At 40.9% G+C, this 18,096-nt stretch overlaps 1 protein-coding gene and 1 long non-coding RNA gene across 2 annotated transcripts; one reads left to right on the top strand and one right to left on the bottom strand.

The window, feature by feature from the left end:
• Window positions 1-2,103: 2,103 nt before the first annotated feature.
• CRNKL1 (crooked neck pre-mRNA splicing factor 1) lies at window positions 2,104-18,091 on the bottom strand. Its single transcript, XM_077871996.1, has 14 exons — window positions 18,026-18,091; window positions 16,276-16,428; window positions 14,668-14,759; window positions 13,734-13,892; window positions 12,709-12,875; window positions 10,701-10,879; window positions 9,421-9,591; window positions 8,277-8,468; window positions 7,512-7,571; window positions 6,711-6,791; window positions 5,410-5,649; window positions 4,109-4,210; window positions 3,418-3,666; window positions 2,104-2,327 (listed from the first exon to the last, which is right to left on the bottom strand). The coding sequence occupies exons 1-14, from the start codon at window positions 18,074-18,076 to the stop codon at window positions 2,160-2,162; spliced, it is 2,064 nt and encodes a 687-aa protein (XP_077728122.1). The 5' UTR covers window positions 18,077-18,091; the 3' UTR covers window positions 2,104-2,159.
• On the top strand, window positions 8,803-12,899 carry LOC144297857 (uncharacterized). Its single transcript, XR_013364753.1, has 3 exons — window positions 8,803-8,857; window positions 9,133-9,654; window positions 12,612-12,899. It is a non-coding gene; the product is annotated as an uncharacterized LOC144297857 (long non-coding RNA).
• Window positions 18,092-18,096: the final 5 nt, after the last annotated feature.

Here is an 18,096-nt window from a genome sequence, read left to right as displayed (position 1 = left end):
AAAAATTTTTTTTTCAAAATATAAAAAGATACTGAGATTTCTTTAAAGGAGAAAAAGGACCTAATTCCTACAGAAAGGCCATAAAACTAGGTCACGGGCTATGCTTGTATTTTCATGTATAGTTTTACTTGTAATACATACCTGAAAATATCCAGTGAGTAAAAGAAGTTGCTGAAGAAGAACCCATAGAAATGATTATTAAAAAGCTTTTGCCCCTGAAAGGACTTACTCTGGTGTTGAGGTTAAGAGAAATCTTTTATGTTCTCCCCTGAGAAGGTAAACTTTTTCCTTCATGCATTTCATGCTGGCACTTGGCCAGAAAGTGGTGTTAAGAGGTTACATTGGGAACGTGACCATTAGTTTTTGTTCTTATGCAACATAAATGGGACAGAATTGCAGGAAGACTGATTAGTCACTTATATTAGCATTTTGACCTGCTTTTATCTCACCCTTGGACTCTGCACTTAGCCAAAGGGTATTAAAATCAGAAATGCTCCTCCTGGCCAACTAGACAAGACCTCAGTAGTCCACAGTTAGGACCCATGTGACACCCAGCAGCTGGGGTGACACTGGTCCAGACCCTGAAGCACTGAGGGTGAACACAGATGTGCCTTTGATCCTGGCCATCCTAGTTGCCTCTGCCCTCAAACACTAGCTGACTTTCAAGATACAATTTAGGAATGTACTGACTAGCTTTTTTTATTCCTTTTTTTATTTTACTGCTTTTTTTAAAATTCCTTAACATTTTTGTAAATTTAGTAAGTTTACCCAGTTAAATCTGCAAATAACAAGTTTGCCAGTTGCCCTTCCAGGTGAAAAAATACTCTTGAAGATGACAAATAGCTTGGGCAATTAAACAGGCTTGAGAAATCAGGCCAGATTAAAGAAAATACTCAGATCAGTTATTAATTAAGCAAATATTCTTTGCTTGGTATGAGTAATGTGTCAACAAACATGTTCTCATCTCTCTGCTACTTGGTTTTTGTTTTGTTTTGTTTTTGGCACTATAGTTGGGCTATCTTTGGTGTTTTTCACATGTTCTAAACCCAAGGGTAAGTTAAATGTGTCCTGTATACAGTAGCTACTACTTTCTGCTGTAGCACGCTAGGGGATGTCTATAGGTGTGCCAGGTAGCAGTGATTCTCTTGTCCAGTAAGGATGGGAAACACGCCAGCAGCACCACTGAGGGTTCATAATGCACAGCAGCATACCCAAGGTTCTGAGAAGCTGAACTGTAAAGAGATTTGATTAACAAAGCTCAACCCTTAATCTAGGGTTTCCCAAACTTCCTAGAGTAAGTGACACTCTTTTTCACAGCACATGTTTTACTATTCCTTAAGCCATTATGGGGCTCAGCCAGTCGGGGAACCTGATTAAGCCATAACTGAAATTTGACTAAACCTTTTGGTAACAAAAAGATCTTGTCAGAAACACAGTAACTATAAATTATTTCCCAACTAGCGTTTTCAGAAGCACATAGTACCAATGGCCACTGTTAAGAAGGTACAGATATTTAGAAATTAAGCACATTTCAATTCTACAAGGATGAACATGTTTAGGAAAGTGGCTGGAAATGAACATTTTATTGAGCCCTCACAATGTGCCAGGTCTATTCCATTTCTAATGTAATCTTCAAACTGACAGAAGGCCATTTTGTAAGTGAAGAAACTAAAAGGTTAAGTTATAGATCACTAAATGGCAGAGCTGGGAATGAAACTCAAGTCTGTGTGACTGAAGATTCAGAAAAGTTGGAGGTCTCAGGTGAGTGTGCTCTATATATCATTATGAAGAAAAGCATGATAAAACCACCTTAAAAGTTACTGTAGAATGTAACTTGAACATCGCTAGAAAACCACTTTCAAAAGTCTGTAGGTCCATCTAAAATAGCTGAAAGCATTACCTCAATTAGATTTCCTAATGTGTGATGTGGACCAAGAAAAATGTTTAGACTCAGATAAATCCAGCAGTTAGAAAAATTTACTTGCAATCCCCCAACCCCTCACTTACCCCAAGAGCATTTTAAAAATAATTCAAAAAGTAGCTATCAAAGACTCCAATCAATTCGTTACTGGTGAGGTGTAAAAAAACTTAGAGTCACAAGAGTTCTAAATGATTAATTTATAAAAATAATAAAACATTTATCAATATGAACAAGAAAATCAGGATTCAGTCTCATCAATGTCCTTATCTGGGTCTTGCTCGGCAGCCTCCTTTTCCTGTTGTTGTTTCTTCCAAAGTTTGGCCATGGCCAGGAGCTTGAGGTTGGGCTGGTTGGCAGCATCTTCTGGAAAGATGTAATCATAGTACTCTTCCCAGCCTGCATCAGACTATGGGAAAAAAAAAAAACAATGAAAAGATAAGCTAACACGTGACTGAAATACACTGCAGTTAAAGTGCAGAATTTTCACCGCGAAACCCACAGAGTTCTTCAAATTTAACTTACTTTCATTTTACGAAACCACACCAAAGCCCATCTCAGAAGAACCAGGGCTGGCTTGCAAGATTGGGCTAAACAAGTAGCTGTTGGGTGATGGACATTAAGGAGGGCAGGGGATGTGATGAGCACTCGGTATTACAGAAGACTGATGAAACACTAAATTCTACCTCTGAAACTAATTATATACTAGATGTTAATTGAATTAAAACCCAAACAGTAGCTGTTGGGGTTGGGGTTGCTACAAGTGGAGCTCACTGAGAGCTAAAAACCAGTGGAAAAAGATCCTAAAACACAAAGCACAGCTCCTCCTCTTTCATCAACCAAGATATCCCATGTTCCATGTCCACCTTCATCTAGTTTTCTAAGATTTTAAGTTTTTAAAGACTTATTTAATACTCAGTAACCAAAGTCATAAATCTGTGCACTATTATTCTGACTCCTTGCCCTTACAGCCCCACCTCCAATTGGTCACTTATTTGGCTTTCTAAAGACTACCCTAGCTCCAGCTTCCACCATCACTTGCTTTGCTTACAATAGCCTCCCCGATAGGTCCTCCTCAACTCTGAGCCCCTTGGGTATGCTTGCAGGAGATGCCAACCACTGGGTCATGTTATTTTGTGCATAAGGGCCTTCCTATAGCTTACAAAGTCTGTGGCTTGGATCCTACCTAAAAGCTAAGTTTCATTTCCCTTCACTCTGACCTCCTGTTTAATGCTCCAGAAACATCATGCTTCATATAGCTCCCAGAATCAACCATCTCCCAGAAACCTTTGCCACCTGTCTCCCATTCTCCACCCCTGGGTGATCTATATACTCTGCTCTGTGTTTCCACGGTAGACAGACTGCAACCATCTCCTACTCCAGGCTATCTGCTCCCATGTTCAGATTCATATATGACACTTAAAAGTACAAATTTCAAAGTCAGATGCATTTCTGCTCATCTGACATGAGATGACCAGCACCAGAGGCTCAGTTCTTACCCCATCATCAGCCTGGACCTTTCTTCTCTTTTTGACTTTCTCTGGCATGAGTTTGTCTACTCTTTCTTTATCTGATACTGTTCCAAATTCATCTTCAAAGCTTCGCCATGATTCCAGCAACATAAGTCTCTCTTCCTTTTCTTCACAGTTCCTCATGGTTTTGTTAGCCTCTTCATAAATCTGTCTGCATTTAGCCAAACTTCCTTCTTTCCTTGATGATAGCTCAAACTGTGCAAAGCTGATCCATACCTTTAGAAAAATTATTACAGAAGCAAATTAACATGTCACCCAGAAAATGGTCATGTAGTAATGCTAATTCTAGTTAATGACATCTGAACATACTAACGTGTTTATCTATAGTATTCCAAAGAACATATTGATTATATGCTTCAATAATGTTGAAATCAGTCTGCTTCTCTAACCAATTAGGTGTTTGAAATAGTCGTAAAATCCTGAAAAGAGTTTAACTTTTTACTCAATCCTATGATATTCAAGTTATTCCCATGCAGTATAAATACTGACCTGCTATAAGCTTTATATCACAAAGTCCTCTGAGACTCAGAGGCTCTTTCTAAATGCAAGAAAATCATTACAAACCAAACTTGAAACACTTAAAATACAAAAATATGTTATTTCCTTCAGGACTGCTGATTCAACCAAAATCAGAGATAATCTACAGAGTGCAGGGTACCTTGACATGCTGTGTCCGCTGAAGCAATCTTCGGTAAAGATTTCGTGTTCTCTCCGTTTCTTCCTGCTCAATTTCAAAATCAATGTATGATTTCCAAAGCACCTACAAAAGAAAACTTAATAAATCAGCCTTGACATTTAAAGAGCAACACGTCCCTATCCAAAGCTGAGCTTAACTACCATTCCAACCTAGAACACCTAGAACCTAGGAACTTCTATGAACAGTTAAGGAACAGGCAGCATCTGGACACAATAAAACCAGTGGTGTTTACAAGCTGGCCAAAATGTGGTTACCATTCTACATTATGAGATAAAAGGCTTTGGATTCAGGATTCATTTTTGGATTTTCTTTCAGAGTTTTTCAAATGCTAGACTTCCCAAGAAAAGCTCAGAGACTGCCAAGTCTCCTAGACACTGCCATGATCCTATCACATACAACTTGACATTGCCAGAAGACATGCCTAGATTAGCCAGGATATATTCTTCTTACCTCCACTGTAAATTCCTTCATGTCTGAGTACCCAGCCTACTTGCTGGGTACTGCTTGTCAGAGAAAAAGGATGAAGTAAAACATGGCCTGGACGCCTAGCAGTGGAGGCCAGCCGACGGAACCAATAATACACAAAGCCCTGGCCTATGCAGCCCAAGCCACAAAATGAACTCACACTGGGGCAGGACTAACAAAAAAGGCTGGGTGAGTTCAGTGGCTCTCAAATCCAGCCTCTCCGTGGTTTGGCGCCACCTTGTGGCTCAAGTTTAAATAGGGAAGGGATGATTTTAGCTCCTAGGATAGGTCAGGACCTCGGCAATTTAATTTCAGCAATATGGTGGTTTAGACAGAGCTTCTTTTGCTGGCCCGATCTGGGAAAAACTGTGCCAGGACAATCTGGAGATGTGCAGTCTCAACCTTCATCTGCCCTATTCTCCAGTCAGAGCCGTCTGCTGCCTATTTCCTTGCCTGGCCATCCCTGCCCCATCTCCTTTAGTTAGCTTTCTGTTTGTTTTTGTTTTAGCCTTCTATTTGAAGAAGGGAGGAAGAGAGCCAGTCACCAGCCCTGTTATACCCCAACTCATCCTGGTGTCATCCTGGGGCTTTGCTGGGCTCTGGTATCTTCCTAGAGGGCTGCTTCTTCCACCCCCATCCTTCTTCTATTGCCTCCAACAGTTAAGCACTATCTGAGTTGACAAGACTACAGGTGAGTTTATCTTTATACTCTAAAATACACACACATCTAGGTGGTCATCTAAAGCAATACTGGGGAAATATCTAAAACTAAATCATATTCATCTTGAGATCCTCACCTCCGGCATGTCTAAGCGTGGCTGACTGATGGCTAACTCGTAGATTGCCCGGGCTCTCTCAATATCACCAAGGATCGTTTCTAATTCTGCAAATTTAATCCAAGAGGTACAGTTCTCAGGTCCAAATTCCAAGAACTTTTCATAAAGCTTCCGGCATCTGTCAAATTCTCGAAGCTGCAGCTCCAGTTCTATGTAACCTTTAAATAACTTGTTCTTTGGACATTTGCCTATGGAAGTTCCCTGGAAAATAAAACGGCCAAAACACTATGATATGTGGGTTCAACCGGTGTACAGACATCACCAAACTATTCCAGCAGCTGTTCTCTGCTGGGAAAAAACATGGCAAGCTATTCTTTCCCTCTGTGGTATCACACTGCCCATGCTGCTTCTTAACAAAAGGCTGACGGAAACCCTGCACTTCACCCAGCTATCAGGAGGGCTGATGCCCGCTGGTGCCTGTTCAGCAAGACAGGGGTTGCAGAACTGTCTCACAAGTACTTTGGATTTTACTTAGTTTCTCAGGGGCACCTAAGAAAATACAGATGTCAGATGGATAAAACGTCCTGTAAGTAAAGTAGTGATCACATAATGAAACCTGCTGTGCTGCCCACAGCCAGGGCAAGAGTGGCCTACAAAAGGACAACTGCATTTGAAGAGTATTTGATCTTATTAAGAGACTTCAGGATAGTTGTTAAGAGGATGGCACAGGTAATACTCCCAGGTTTTGCACAAGATCAGTCTACTAAAGATCTGATTTAAGATCTAATGTGACGTAACATCAGATCTTCCAGTCTGAGAAGAGATCTGGTAACTGGCAACTACAGATAAAGCTGCCAATGTTAAAACAGAGTAATTTAAACATTATCACCCAAACTTCAAAGGCCATGCATTTTCTGACACACCTCAGGTTATAAAGGCAGAACACTTCTGTAGCATTCTTAGTAGGAACTGTCCAACTTATAAGCACTAAGATTTAATTTCCTTCTCAAAGAAGCCAGGAATGCATTTTGATCCTTCTTCTTCTTCTTCTTTTTTTTTTTTTTAAAGAATTTATTTATTTACTGGGGGGGGGGGGGGTTGAGAGAGAGAGAAAGAGAGAATGAGAGAGAGAGAGAGAGAGAGAGAACACATGCAGGGAGAGAGGCAGAAAGAGAGAATCCCAAGCAGATTCCATGCTGAGCATAGACCCCAATGTGGGGCTGGATCTCACAATCCTGAGATCGTGCCCTGAGCCAAAATCAAGAGTTAGATGTTCAACTGACTGGATCACGCAGGAGCCCCCTGAACCTTCCTTTACTTACCAAAGCTCTTCTGGCAAACGGTAAATTTTTCTGTCTTATTTCAAATTGTGCGTACAGTAACCACATCTTGGCAAACGTGAACTAGAAAACAAAAGCACACAAAAACATCTAAAAGCGTTGTTTCAATTACACTGAAGTTAGAAATTTAATAAAAGGCCACATGTAATTAGATTTTCCTAAATATTCAGAGCCAAGACAGATGCATTTTCTTGTTTTTAAGTGAATATGATGATGTTTATTTCACAAAAGTTAGAAAGAGTAATCCAAAGACTTCACTGTACTGCATGGCCCTGCAGCCCCTACTGAGAACTGGCTTTGTTTTGTGGGTATGCTTGTGAGTGGGAGGAACAAGCCACCTCTAGTCTAGACAGTAACTTGGTCAAGTCTCTGCTGGCTTCTCATGCTGGGAAACAGGACAGAGAGAATGTCCCAACTATTTCCAGAACTCGTGCACCCAGTGCTCCCTCACGCACACATGTCCCATTGGATGGCAACAGACACCTGTTTGTTGTCTCCTGCACCTGCTGCATGCTCTCCAGATGTGCATCTTCCGCCTTCTACCCAGCCTGTTCCAATGACCCATCCTCCTCTGAAATTCTACCTTATTCTCTGTATTATTCATTGGTTATTTAACACAGGCTGCCCTCTCAACTAGACTGTGAGGTGTTTTCAGAGGCGAAAGGCATACTTTGTTCTGACAGGTTTTTGCTTGGCAAACTATTCAAACAGTTAAGTATTATTTCACAAGTAATGGAAGCAGGATTTTGACAGTTTGGAACACACCACTTACAGCAAACATACCTTTTTATGAGGAATTAATTCCAAAGAAGCTTGATACACCTGTCTTGTCCTCTCGGGATCCTGTATTAGGAACGAAATTTTCACCACATATTGAAGTCTGTTACTGATGCTGGTTTTGCTAGTACTAGTAAAAATGTACACCCCCACACGGAGTGTTTTCACAGCATGCTATTCTCAAACCCTGATTTCATCATTTATGATCAAGTGTGAACCACCAGAGGCCATCAAACTTTAGTTAAAGAATCACCAATGAGATAGCCATCAAACCCTGAGAGCTTCGCTGTAGAGAAGCTTTTCGCCTGAGAGCAGAAAGAAACAAAGATGAGTTATAGCCTCAGATCAGTAGCAGAAAGCTTATCTTTCCCAATTAATTTAAACACAGCCGATTTCTGAAAACCCCCCTTGATCTTTACTAAAAGCAAAGATGTGTGATCTAGCTGTGATCCCTACTGAGGAGGAAACCCAGGAAACGACACAAAATAAGCTAAAGGCTGCTTTACTGTTCCCTTCCAAAGTTCTAAGTGATAATCCTGTGCCTCAGGTCTGAAACACAAAATACAACAAAATACCTCACCTGGACCAATGACAGGTTTAAGAGTTTGCAAGGCTGCAGAGAGAGTATGTAACTGTATGGCCGAGAATCTAAAGCTAGATTCCTGTTTCAGGGATCGCACATGTCCATACCCACCGCTACCCAAAACAGCAGACTTATACCCGCAGAGGTGACGCAGCCATCAATAGCTGATGCGGAAGTCCACTTTTTACCTTGGCCTCCAATTCTTCATAGAGTGCATAGTTGACCCACAGATAGATGTAACGCTTCCAGTGCCGCTTCTCTTGAATGGGTGGCACATTGGCGATGGCTCTTTCATAGACTTCTCGAACGGTTTCTGCTTCTGCATCACTTTCCACCAAGCGCAAGTAATCAAACCATGCATCATAATTGTGTGGATTAGCCTAAAAGACCGTTTAAGTTTAATGAATAAAAATCAAACCAAGAGCTACACTCACTGGATTCTGTGAGGAAAAAGAACACCCTTGATTGACTGTATGTTAGCAACTGTTTTTCTAGATTTCACATACTAGCTCATTTAAAAATACTGTTCCTGAGATCCTATAAATAGAAAAGAAAAAGGAACATAGAGGACAGATTATTTGCCAGGTGTCCCACGGCAAGGCCGCTTTCATATACAACCACCACCCTCAAGATAGTTACTCAATAATCAGATGCCTAGTTTTATGAATGTATTTGTTTATATATGTGACTGCTTATCATTATGATGTCTAGATTTAAAATTACAGTGCAATCAGAACCATGGCCACAAATGTGAAATCTGCCTTCTCCAGTAAGTCATTTATCTTGAATATATCTTACTGACCTCATTTAACACAGGACCCAGTCCTTTGTTTGGCAATATCCTAATTAATTTGACTTAGCAAAAGCTTTAAGATACACAGCAGATTAGTGAAACACTATTGCCTTTGAATCTGAAACAAAATAGTACATCACAGATAGAGAAGAGAACCATATCTACAGTACATCTTTTGTTCAAGCAGTTAAGCTAAAAGGTAGTGCACAAAGGCTATTTGGCTCAATCTCTGACTCGTCCATCTTTTTCAGAAATGAGTTCAAATGGATTCCCAGTATTTGCTCAAGTTCTACGGTACACAATCAGCAAGCAGCAAAGTGACTTTCAACACGTTGGTGGCAGAGCAAACCCAAGCGCTGCTTGCTGGCCTTTTCTATGAGCCCTGCTGATTCCTGTTGCAGTGGCTGCCAATTACTGCAGACGTATCAGCAAGAGCATGATCCCTGGGAGTCCTTGCTTGCTATTCTTCCCTTCACTGTAGCTGCTATTGGTCAGCATGTTTGTTACCTACAGGGGTCAGCGTCCGCATCAGCACTCACCTTCACTTCTTCCTCATACTGGAATCTTCGTTTGCTCACAATGATGTCTTCAATACCCCGCCTATCACCGAACTTCTTCTCAAAGATGGTATAGTTTTTAAAGAGTTCTTGGGCCTCCTGCTTTGAAATTCTATCCAGGGCATACTTGTAGATCACTCGTACCCTTTCAAACTAAAAGCAGATAGGAGGATTACTTCTCAACACAATATTCTCACCCTAGCAACAACTTGGAAGGTAATTATGACGTAATATATTACCTGTAAGATTGTGTGGTTTCAAAATGTCCTAAAAAAGACTTATTTCTCCCTCCTGTTGAGGTATTTGTTGGGGCACACCAAAATTCTTCTTTGAGCTCCACACCTAATACTGTCTACCTAACACTGCCAGTTGGGTATCGTCTGTGCATCTAGGACTAAAAAGGTCCCAAACTGACCTCCTTTTTCTCACCATCAAACCTGGGTCTCTCTGTCTTCCCAGTCTTTGTAAGCAATACCTACAGTCATGCACTTGCTCGAGCCCCAAACCCCAAGAGTCCTCCTTGACTCTTTTCCTGTCCTCATTCCCCACATGCACTACCTCAAAGAGCACTGCCACCTCTACCTTTTCAACATGGCTCTTTGTACCCCCCCCACCCCCAAACCATCTCCATTTCTTCCGCAACCACTTCAAAAGTCCCTTTACTTCCATTTTCACCATCGTTTTCCCCAATACAGTCTACATGGATTAGCTAGAGGCCTTCCTTAGAATATAAATCACATCCTACCACTCTTATGCTTCAAACCCTTCATAATTCCCACTGGCCTGACCCTGTATTTGGACCTTAGCCCATCTCTCTCGATCCTGTAGTATCTGAGTTACTTTAAGGGATTATTTCCATATATATTATGGAAGATCAGAACCGATTTATTTGTGGGGAAACCTCTGTTTTCATTCAAATTCTGTTCTCTGTTCTAAAGGTTTCTGTTCTCCAGGTTTATTACCTGTAAAGCCCTTTTATGAGGAGAGCAAATGATGAACTTTCAGTTTACATACAATATTCTCATCATAGATATGAAAGCTTAATTTTCAAAAAGGACAATACAATTAGGACACTTTAGTACAATGTGTAAATTGCTCAGTTTCCAATCTGCAGCTAAGCCACATGTGTGCTGTTCTCTGAGAGATTCTGGAAACATTTTTTCCAAGGATAAGTGAATAAGAAAATGGAATGAACTCCATGTGCACAAGTATTCTTTCCTAAACTGTTCTGCAATATAACTGAGCTCTTCAAGTGTACTTACTTCTTTCTGATTTTCTTCAAATTTGGCAAAGGCAACATAAAGGTGTTCATCCATATGTTCATCTCCAAAGAATTCAACAGCTCTCTCATACACTTTCCGTGCATGGGCAAAATAACCATGTTTTTCTTCAAAGCGAGCATACTTGATCCAGTTCTTAACATCAGGGTGCACGAGAACAAGTTCAGGGGAATTAAGGAAATACCATGTAAGACAACAAGGCTTTAAAAAAACAAAAAAACAAAAACAAACCCAAACCCAAACCCAAACCCCCAACAATACAAACTATAGGGTTTGATAAAACATTTGCAAAGGTGAAGAACCGGTAATCTGTAACCTCTGGCAGGGGGTTGTGTCTGGTTCATCTGTCTTCCTCCAGTGCTTATTCAGTATTTCTGTAGTGGGTACAAATGGGAGTTTTGAGAAATGAAAAAGCTGAGGTCTGTTATAAACCATGCCATCCTAGACAATTCATTTAACTTGCCTAAGACTCGGTTCTCTGTAAATAGAGAAAAATAATACTAACCCAACTCAGTGGTATTATTTATTTATTTTTAAAGATTTCTTATTTATTTATTCATGAGAGAAAGAGAGAGGGGGGGGGGCAGAGACACAGGCAGAGGGAGAAGCAGGCTCCATGCAGGGAGCCCGACATGGGACTCGATCCTGGTTCTCCAGGATCACACCCTGGGCTGAAGGCAGCACTAAACCACTGAGCCACCCAGGATGCCCCAACTCAGTGGCTTTAAAGGAGGAAATGTGTGTAAAATCCCTTGCAGCTTGGGGCCAAAAGAATGTGTCCACTCAACAAATGGCACCTACTCTATTACATGCTCAATAACATTAATATTTCAATTAATGACTAAGAAAAAAATCTCACAAAAACAAAACTGCTAAGTATTGGCAAAGAGAAGAATTTTTTAGGTTTTTCTCTTTTCTTATTGAAATATGGTTGACATACAAAAGAAAGTTTTGAATTATTTTATATCTTAATAGATTAAATCGATTTTCATCTACTTCGCTTAAGGAAATCATTAATTCCATAGTAATATGTTCAAATATGGCAACGAAGTTAACAGCTGGGTTCAAAGCCCATTTCCATTACTACCTGAGAGACCCTGGCCATGCTGCTTATTGCGCTCGTGCCTGCATTTACCATCCTGCAGACTGGATTAGCTCCTGCACTGCAGGACTGCCTAGGGATTAAGTGATGGTATCTGTAAAGTGCTTACAACAATGCCTGGCACATTAGCAAGTACTATAGAAGCTTCTGTTAAATTAATCATATTAAAATGGGCAGAAGTAATGGAGACCTTAAAATTGCATAGTAAAGTTGATTGTTGTTTTTCCTGGTAGCTTTGTTCTATTAAGTCACTTAAATAGCAAATACCAAATCACTGTTTCTAAGGGCAATGTGTATACACACACAGACCCTTCATATAGATTTATAATCTTAAATCCTAAAAACACCTAATCTTGGTAGATTTGGTTTTATTTTATAAAGGCAAAATTGAGGTTCAGAAGTGTTAAGTGACTTGTCTGAGGCTGCTCCATTAACAGGTGCCAGAGAAAGGACTCACACCCATCCAAATGGCAAATGGCACTGCAGCTGGAATTTGCTACACTATGCTGCCCTCCTGTCTCTATCCTTTGAATGGACTCCAGTAGTGCTGCTAATGATCAACACCCTAGAAAAACCTAGAAATAAAGCCCTAGAAAAACAGGACTGGCTACAGCAGCCAAAACCTTGCTATGTCACTTTCCACAAGGAATGCCAAAATATAAACAAACCCAAAGTTTCACTGGAAAAAGCTCAATTACCTAGACCACAAACTTTTACTCTGACCACCCTATTCTCTAGAAAAAATATATATAGCTCATAAAGCAAATAAAACCTCTATCTTTGGCTTCTAGGCTTATGTTAATGACTGTCCGTATGTCCAGACTCTGACTATACCTCCATGGAAGCGGCAATGACCAGGACAATACTCCCAACGCATTCAAAGGATATATCGTTCATAAATGGTGCGGGCCCGATCCACTTCTTTGTATCGCAGCTCAAAGTTTATGTAGGAATGCCAGGCTTGCTCCTCAGGCTGCCATTCCATCCAGCGCTCAAACACCTGCCGGGCGCCAGCAATGTTTCCCAACATCTCCTCCATGTATGTGTACTTGTACCTTTAATAAAATCATCCCAAAATATCTGTCTTGGTCAAAATGACTTAGGGGAAAAAATGATCTTTTTATTTATTTATCATTTTTTAAATTTATTTATTCATGATAGACACAGAGAGAGAGAGAGAGGCAGAGACACAGGCAGAGGGAGAAGCAGGCTCCATGCAGGGAGCCCGACATGGGACTCGATCCCAGGTCTCCAGGATCAGGTCCTGGGCTGAAGGTGGTGCTAAACCACTGAGCCACTGGGGCTGCCCGGAAAAAATAATCTTTGACACTTTGTAAAATGTGAAGACTTAGGACTTTATCTTCCCCAAAGGTTAAAACGAACATGTTTCCTTATCAAATATAGACCTGGAAAGTGTGAACCACAGGGAATAAAGATACATTTTTCTTAAAAATCGCTTAGTCCAACAAAAGTTTCTTATGTACAAAAGATCACAACCCAAATTTTAGTTTTGATTATATAGCTATTACATGTTGTGATGACTTAATATACTATAGGACACTAAAAACTACTTATGGTATGTTTAATTTTTTTTTTAATTTTTATTTATTATTTATGATAGTCACACAGAGAGAGAGAGAGAGAGGCAGAGACACAGGCAGAAGGAGAAGCAGGCTCCATGCATCAGGAGCCCGACATGGGATTTGATCCCAGGTCTCCAGGATCACGCCCTGGGCCAAAAGCAGGCGCCAAACCGCTGCGCCACCCAGGGATCCCTACTTATGGTATGTTTAAAGAAAAAGTAGAATGTCAATTAAATATATGTGATTACAATTATTAAAATAAAATAAATACACAAAAATGTAGAATTTTTCTGGCCTACAAAAAGCTGCTTTGGTAGTTCAAAAACTTACCAGAACTGGTTGACGCGAGGAAGAGTTGTTATGGCTCGGTCCCAGATATTTCGGGCATGGTTGACCTGGCGATTCTTCATTTCCATTTCTGCATATTTTAGCCAGAGTGTAATATTCCGGTAGTCTACATCTAAAGCACGTTCGTATATGGATCGAGCCCTTAAGAAGGCAGATTTGGAGAATATCAAAAGTAGTACATACAACACATGTGGCAACTATCTCAAACCATCTCCAGTGCCCTGCTATTTTACCAGGTATCCACCATGAGCGCATTCTGGGCATAAAAAAGTGAAAAGACATGCTTTCAGGCAGCTTACAAACTCTTAAAGAAAGGTAGACATGCACATAATTATACTGCAATATAGTCAATGATGTTTGGTGCAAATGGCTAAGTAGTAGGTAACTCCAGAATTAGTGAGTTGAGGAAAGCTCTAGAGGTCAACGTGTGTAGGGAGGAGTGCTCATTCCAGGCAGAGAGAACAGCTGAGTGTAGGGTAAGGAGACACGATGTGTCCGGGAGTGGCAAGTACATGGGCACAGCCGGGGCAGTCGGTATGCTGGGAGAATGTAGAAAGGCTGGGCAACAGGAAGGGCCAGGTTATGATTTTTATCTTGTTGGCCACTGGTTTCCAGTGAACAGTTTTTATTTAAAAAAAAAATTCAAGTACAAAGAAAGCAGATGAAACTGTGCTTCTCTGACTGTAGAGGGTGTGCTGGAGGTGAGACCCATTTTTAGCATCTCCTTCGCTGCTCCTCCCAGGACTCGCCTACCACAGTGCCTCTGAGGTTCCTCAAAGGAGTCCAAGGGTTCCATGGGACAACCTGGAAAATTACTAGCGGAGGCGTGCTCTTTCACTTGTGCTCTAACTTTTCCTACTTTTCTGTCTCTTAACTTATATCTTGACATAGGAAATTACACATTCAGCAATTTTACCTTTGAATCTCCTTTAGACTCTCTTCCCATTGTGCGTATTTTATCCAGTTACTAATCACAGTCCTGTTTTTTCTTATGTTATCTTCAAAAGTCTGGAGGAAGGGGAAAAGGGTCAAACTGAAGGGAAAAATAAATAAAAATGACATCATCCTTTGTCTATTAATCCTGTTCTAAAAGGTTTATTCATTTTGTTGTTATTTAGGAGAGATTACATCCTGGAACCCTTGAGAAATAAGAAACTCGTGAATGAAGGTTACAATCTCAGGTGTTTCTTTTCTTTTGTTTTAAAAGATTTTTATTTATTTATTCATGAAAGACAGACAGAGAGAGAGGCAGAGACACAGGCAGACGGAGAAGCAGGCTCCGTGCAGGGAGCCCGATGTGGGACTTGATCCCAGGTCTCCAGGCTCACGCCCTGGGCCAAAGGTGGTGCTAAACTGCTGAGCCACCCGGGCTGCCCCTCAGGTGTTTCTTTAAAGTCTTACACATGAAGAGAAAAATTTTAGATATAAAGAATTATTAGCAGAATTGTTGGTATTTTCTCTTCTTGCTAATAGCTAACTGACACTTTAATATACTTTATACCTTTTTAAATAAAAACCTAAAAAAAAAATATATACTTTATACTTTTTCCTAGCATGGAAATGTTCTTGACTATTTCTACTAGTCCTCTCAGTAATGTCTCAGAATTTCATACATCACTCTTTGAACATCACTAATAAGTAGATAAAACAGGCTTAGTGGTTTAAAATTATCCTACAGGTGCCTGAGCGGCTCAGGTGGTTAAGCAGCAGACTCTTGAATTTGGCTCAGGTCATGACTTCAGGGTCATAAATACAAGCCCTGTGTGGGTTTCCACACTGAGCCTAGAGCCTGCTTAAGATTCTCTCTCTCCCTCTGCCCCTCCCCCTGCTTACACGCTCTTTGTCTCTTGAAACAAACAAATAAATAAAATCTTTTTTTTTTAAGATTTTATTTATTTATTCATGAGAGAGAGAGAGAGAGGGAGAGACAGAGAGGGAGGCAGAGGCACAGACAGAGGGAGAAGGAGGCTCCATGCAGGGAGCCCAATGCGGGACTCAATCCTGGGTCTCCAGGATCATGCCCTGGGCTGAAGGCAGTGCTAAACTGCTGAGCCACCCAGGCTGCCCAATAAAATCTTTAAAGAAAAAAAAAAAAAAAAAAAAAAAAATTACCCTAGAGTGAGGATTCTAGGGTGAAGAATCCAAGTCCTCTCTCAGCTCTTTTCCAGGTCTCAATTCTTACCATAAAATGTAGTACAGAGAGAGTACATAATGTGACCTTGGTTAAGACCAGCCCCTTCCAACTGTCAGATGTTCCACTTGTTAAACTTCCATCTTTGATTCTGCACCAAAAATTATGTCTCTGGTGGATTGAATCTCTTTATACTTTAAAAGACAATTCATGGCATATTTTGTAAAGTTCAGCAAAATGCAATTATTTGGTAACCAGGAGTTACATTACTCATGTGGCTAGAAACACTAACCTATTCTTATAGCCTCTCTAACCAATGAGGAATTCTGCAAACTTTGACCTATAAAGTAATAACAATGTTATTAATAGACTGAAAATATCACCCTGACTGACCTTCCTTTTTCTTAGTTTGTAATCATTTAATTCTTCTTCATCTGTGATCTTCTGTTGAGGTGGAGGAGGAAGAAGCTCAAGTTCTCTTTCTTTAGCTTCTCTTAAGAGTTGCTCAGCAGTTATCTGTACCTCAGCTGGGGCTTTGTTTTTCACCTTTTAAGATAGAAGATATTCTCATTTTTAGTAGATGCTCATCACACAAAGTTTAGGAAGCAAAAAGACATTTTTTTAGGATGGGAACTTTGTATTATTACAAGATGCCCTCTTCATATGACAGGTTTTCATTTCTCTATGAAATTAAACAGAAAACAAAGTTTTCTTTCTTATGCATGGTATTTATTACAAAGCCATAGGTAAGTCTTCAGAGAAAAGGTAGCAAAAATAGCAAGTGTTCTCTTTTAGATTAGAATAATAATAAACCTTGAGGCTGCTCAGGTAAATTCTCACTAGAGGTGTTTTATGAAGATGTGTGCTGTATCTTTCCTAGTGTTACACTCTCTATTTACAGAACTTTTCAATTATGCCCCATGTGGATGATAATGCCTCAAACTGTGTTTGGTTGTTTTCATGGCATTTCAAATCAAAGACAGTTCAATAAATTCCCATCATTAGACAGACCATAAGTTTCTTGAAGTCTTAGAGCTGTGCTGTCCAACATAGTAGTCATGAGCTAATGCAGTGAGCCCAAATAGAGATGGACTGTAAGGGTAAAATATACACTAGATTTTGAAGACATAGTGTGAAATAAGCCAGTAAACTGCCTGATTAGATTTCCTATGTTGATTACATGTTCAATTAGCAATATATTGGATACAATGGATTAAAGAAAATATACAGTTAAAATTCATGTCACCTGTTTTGACTATTTAATGTAGCTACAGGAAAACTTAAAATTACATAATGTGGCTCACACTGTATATCTGTTGGACCACTGGTGCCCAGTAACATTTTATGGAATTGGATTATAAGAAATATTGTTTAATGCCATGTGTGGAATGACTTTGATAATAATGACTACAGCTCATATGCAGTCACAGATGCTGTGCTATGTGACTTAAACGGATATGTAAAGGACAAGCTCAAGAGAGCCACCTGGGCTGGAGAGACAGACTGGAGTGAGGGCGTCCGTAAAGGTTCAGGGTAAAGCCCGTCACACATTAAGCACTCAGTGAGTATCAGTCACCGATGGAACTATCATATAATACCAAACTTACTGTTTAATTAAATTAATGCCACTACACAACCCATGCCCTCTCATTCTTTCCAGGCTCAGGGGGCCTAACTCCTAGTCAGCCACCAGGCGTCGGCTTAAACATCACTTCCTCAGGAAAGCGGACTCTGCATACCCCTCATACAAACCCCATCACTCCGCGGCATATCCTACGCCGCCTCACTCGTATTCGGCAAGGTGGCAATTTCACATTGGCTCTTGTCATTTGTGAAAACGGCACATTGCCCGCGTTAGGTCGTAGTTCCTTCCCCAGCGCCTAGCGCGCTGCCTAAATCCTGCCGAATGACCCCACTCCTCCCTCCGCAAAAACACGCCCTAGAAAGAAGGCCGCGCCAACGCGGCGTGGGAAGGGAGCGTCTCCGGGGCGACAAAAGCCTGCGCCCCACCGCCTGCCGACCCTTCCACTCGATCCACACGGGGTAGGATGGCTCTAGGCAGTCTTCCGCCGCGGGCCCCGAGGAGGCTGGGGCAAGCCCCTCTCCGGGGCCTCCTCCCACAAAGCCCTTCGCGGTCTCCTACCTTCGCCACTTTGGGAATCCTCTGCTTCCCGGCAGCGGTGGAGGCCGCCATGGCTGCAGCACAAGACCGCG

This window comes from Canis aureus, chromosome 26, assembly GCF_053574225.1.
Source record: "Canis aureus isolate CA01 chromosome 26, VMU_Caureus_v.1.0, whole genome shotgun sequence".
Lineage (NCBI taxonomy): Eukaryota > Metazoa > Chordata > Mammalia > Carnivora > Canidae > Canis > Canis aureus.
Note: the sequence above shows the minus strand (reverse complement) of the source record. Positions and strands in the feature narration are given on the sequence as shown.